The 4,420-nt window shown below is 34.4% G+C and overlaps 1 protein-coding gene across 1 annotated transcript; it reads left to right on the top strand.

Annotated features, from left to right (window-relative positions):
* Positions 1–2,619: 2,619 nt before the first annotated feature.
* LOC123535853 (uncharacterized) lies at positions 2,620–4,046 on the top strand. The gene is made up of 2 exons (XM_045318607.2): positions 2,620–2,741; positions 2,954–4,046. The coding sequence occupies exons 1-2, from the start codon at positions 2,620–2,622 to the stop codon at positions 4,044–4,046; spliced, it is 1,215 nt and encodes a 404-aa protein (XP_045174542.2).
* Positions 4,047–4,420: the final 374 nt, after the last annotated feature.

Here is a 4,420-nt window from a genome sequence, read left to right as displayed (position 1 = left end):
AGCAGTCAACTGCAATTGCACTACAGCTAGCTTCTAGCTGACTCTTCCTATGTATCTTGTACCGATTTGCAATAGTTTAGATTGTACACAATACGTTAAAACCAAACGTCTCACAAAAACAATAAGTAAATTATTATGACAGATGAGATGCGAGGGATGTTCAAAAAGTAATGGAACCAATTTTTAAATTTGTTCATTTTTTATTTGAGTGACAAAAAGGATTTGAACACAATTTTAAAGATTGACGTATTAGTTTTATTCAGTAAAATTTCACTGGAACTTAATGCCTATGGTACATGTACTGTCATATCAACTGGCAATAAAAGGCAGTTTGATCTGCAAGATGGTTTGGCGCATACGCAATGTTTGGATAGTTATAGTACAAGTAGCACGTGTCTTTGTTAATTTCTGTAATATGCCCACCCTCTCCCTATGAGTTTGTAGCATATTTACCAGACTTATATGTCATTACTTTTGTACATGGGAAAAGTGAAATGGTACTTGGACTGCGTGACATATTTTGAGATAGCTGAATTAGTAAATATACTTAAAAAGCCTTTTTCATTTCATTCAGCAATATTTATTTATCTTAATATTTACTCTGGGAAATAAGGTTTGCTGCTTTCAGACACAGTTTCGTGTTTTGAACACACATCTTTAAGACTTTTATTTATGTTTTACGAGTAAGACAGATATCAGTTTATTACATATTTATATCTCATAAGTACTTGCACTCTCATCTAATACATGTGCTAGCATTTAAACGCCACACTTCGGTATTTCTGAACACGATATAAAGTTTTATATACAGCTCTCTCGAGGATGCTTCTAAAGTGATTTACGCAGAAACTGCCTCTCACATGGCGACTTCCGATAAAGAACAACTTGTTAATAAATTATCTTAATGCCATGAACGTTTCGTTTATCATGGTATTTTCCGACCAGTTCTTGTATCGTTTTTCTTCGCTGCACATCATTTGCACAGGCACAAGTATCGGACCTGGGGCGAAAAAAATATGACCAGACTGATAAAACCACCTTTTTTCATCCTAAATGTGTCCAAAATGAAAAATAAATATTGAAATACGGCCCCTTCATATGATATGTACGATCTACTGAAAGCCGGAATCCAGAGATTCTAGCCTGCGGGCAGTGGGTTCACTTCCCTGGCCGTTTCGAAGTAAATCCTCCAGAAAATTACTAAAACTATCTACCACTATTTCACATTATGTATTTAGTTACAAAATGAGACCAACCCCAAGTCTCTAACCCTTCCCGTTCATGAAATATCTATCGTGAAACGAGTGCCTTCCTGCTGCCTGCTGTCCCATGTAGATACAAATATGGCACAACGAAACGGTACGAGAACATCGACTAAGATATGGTAGATTTTTTGCATTTACGGTAGGTGTTCGACATTAAATTTTACGGTAGGTATTTTGTCATTAAATTTTACAGTAGATATTTGACATTTACAGTTGATATTTCAATCTAAGAGACAGTGTACTAATATTGTGAGCCGCTACTTTTAGAAAAAGTTTCTTCTATATCCCATAGGAAACAAATAAGAATTATTAAATGTGAAAGATAACCTGTAAAATATATTAAATATAATTTCTTAGTTTTATCCCGTCATCTCCTTCTTAATTTTGTTGCGATTATATGACTGCGTGTGATATGCATGTGATTTTTATATACTAGCTGGAAAAGAATGTGGGAAAAATATTTGATTGTAATTCTATGAGACATCAACGCAAAAAATGCACGCGTGGTGAGTAATACACCGTGGAATCACTTGCGTTAATGCTGCTGAATGTTAATGAACATTATCTAAAAGCATGAATAATAAATGCTTAATATCGGTCAATAAAACAATAGGAGCTTAACCCGTCCATTCATTCCGTTTACAAATATGCCCTTATAACCCTGTCTTTTTTCTGGCTAATATTCATAACGTTAATATATATCAATTTTAAGATACGCAATAATGACTTAAGGCTTTTTCTAAAGAAGGTGAAATTATTAAATATCAGCTCTCATTTTACTATTAAGTTTATGGATTTCGTAAATTCAAAGCAACTGAAGTACATCTTATCATTATGTTGTCTACTTCGCAGATTTGATTACGTTTGTACCTACAAATGACGAAAGCTTATTTTAAGAAACAGACTATAATTTTACAGCAGATAATATTCAACATTTCTCCAAACATTTTAAGCCTTGCGGCAGGCATGTGTATAGTAGACGCAACTTGACCGCGATGGTTGACCTTAGGCTGATTATTCATATCGATTATTACATTGTAGAAAAAAAGGGTGATTAGGGTAGCCATATATATTTATATAAAAATAGTTTATATACATTGCAGTATCAAAGTATGTTAGCCTACATTTGATCTGTACACTAATTTATATTTACACAAATTTATATTTCAATTTTCTCGTGCAGCTCGGGGTTTTTGTTCAACATTTCCTTGACATGTACTATACTTTGTATATAAGTAGCGTCACCGTACATTACTTTCATTTTAAAATGGCTTTTTCCTTAGATGCTCGAAAAATCATTTCAAATGTCACTAAATATTTTGAAAAAGATACTTCAAATCGAGCCTTTACTAAAATGGCAGCAGAGGCTACAGGTGTTGGAATGACAACCGTTAGAAAAATACGAAAGGAGTCATTTTCCGGGGAAGGGCGAAATGAAGAAAATTTAGACCCATTACCAGCGTCTTCGTCTGAGAAGTATATTTTAGAAACTGAATTACATGTACTTTAAAGTTCTTGATATAAATAATTACGGCATTCTGTTAATTATTTTAGATACTTTTTTTTTTTGAAATACATTTATGTTGCACTTATAGTTCTCTCCAGTAATGTGAAAAGTGCGAGTTAGAGAAGTTGGTATTTAAACTGCAATACTTTATTTCTCATGATTCCCTTTTATAATTTTTCAGAGTGAAAACCAATCGTATTGTCCCTGACGATTTTGACTGCGGTGTTATCAGAAGGAAAATAAGGGAATTTTATGTAATGAGGAAGCAACTTCCAACGGTGGGAAAAATTCACAAAGAACTGGCATCAGACATTGGCTTCCATGGAAGCATCACGTCCCTTAGGAAAATATTGAAAAATTTAGGTTACAGATGGAAGAAATGCGGAAGCAACAGGAAGGTTTTAATGGAAAAGCCAGACGTATCTCGTCTTAGATGCGAGTATGTAAGGAAGGTAAAGCAGTACAGAGATAGCGGCTACGACTTGGTCTACTTAGACGAGACATGGATAGACACTTCTCATACTGCAAAGTATTGTTGGCAAAGTGTTGAAGAACGTGGTGTTGCAGCACCTTTCAACAAAGGACAACGCTTGATAGTTGTCCATGCAGGTGGTCAGAATGGATTCGTACCCGGTGCAGAGTTAGTTTTTAAAGCAAATTGTGCTACCGGAGACTATCATCATGAGATGAATGGTCCAAACTTCGAAAAATGGTTGAAGGAGAAGTTACTGCCCAGTTTGCGAGTCAAATGTGTGATTATTATGGATAATGCCTCCTATCATTCCGTACAGAGTGAGAAAACTCCATCATCATCTACCAGAAAGGCGGACATTCAAGAGTGGCTGAGAAACCGTGATATACCTTTCGGTGAAAAACTAACAAGACCAGAGCTGCTGAATATTGTAAAAATATACAAACCTAAAGAAAAGGTTTACAGGATTGATTCACTTATAAAAGAAAGGGGACATGAAGTGCTACGTCTGCCACCATACCACTGCGAGTTCAATCCCATTGAACTGATTTGGGCAAATTTGAAGAAAAAGGTTGGTCAAAGAAACTTGACATTCAAACTCACTGATGTCCAAACACTCACACACAGTGCACTGGCAGATATTGGAATTACAGATTGGGAAAATGCTGTGAGTCATGTTTTGGCAATCGAGGAGAACTATCGCCAAACTGAATTGTTGGTTGATGACCAAATTGATCAGTTTGTTATACCCCTCAGTGATGAAAGTGCTACCGATACAGCCAGCGAATTTGATTCTGACTGAATTGTTTTTAATATTATGTTTATACATATATGATTAAACTAATATCTTTGAATAAAATAATATTATATGAAAAATGAGTAAAATAACAAAAAATAAATACAAAAAATATAATAAATTGAAATAGTAAAAGAATGAAAACCAAAAAAAAAGCTGAAAGATATAAAAGAAATTTTAAACAATCCCTCACAGGACTCGAACCTATTACTCTATATATAACTTAACAAAAATAAGTTCTTCGTTCAAACGCCTAAACCACTGCAGTAAATCTATATCACTATATACGTACGTCGATTTTAAATTTATGAATGCAAAGACATGATGCGTTTTACGTACACTCCTTTTCAATAATAGGTTGTGCCTCATTATATATTATA

The sequence above is a fragment of the Mercenaria mercenaria genome, chromosome 1 (assembly GCF_021730395.1).
Source record: "Mercenaria mercenaria strain notata chromosome 1, MADL_Memer_1, whole genome shotgun sequence".
NCBI lineage: Eukaryota > Metazoa > Mollusca > Bivalvia > Venerida > Veneridae > Mercenaria > Mercenaria mercenaria.
This window is presented reverse-complemented; position numbering and strand designations above follow the sequence as displayed.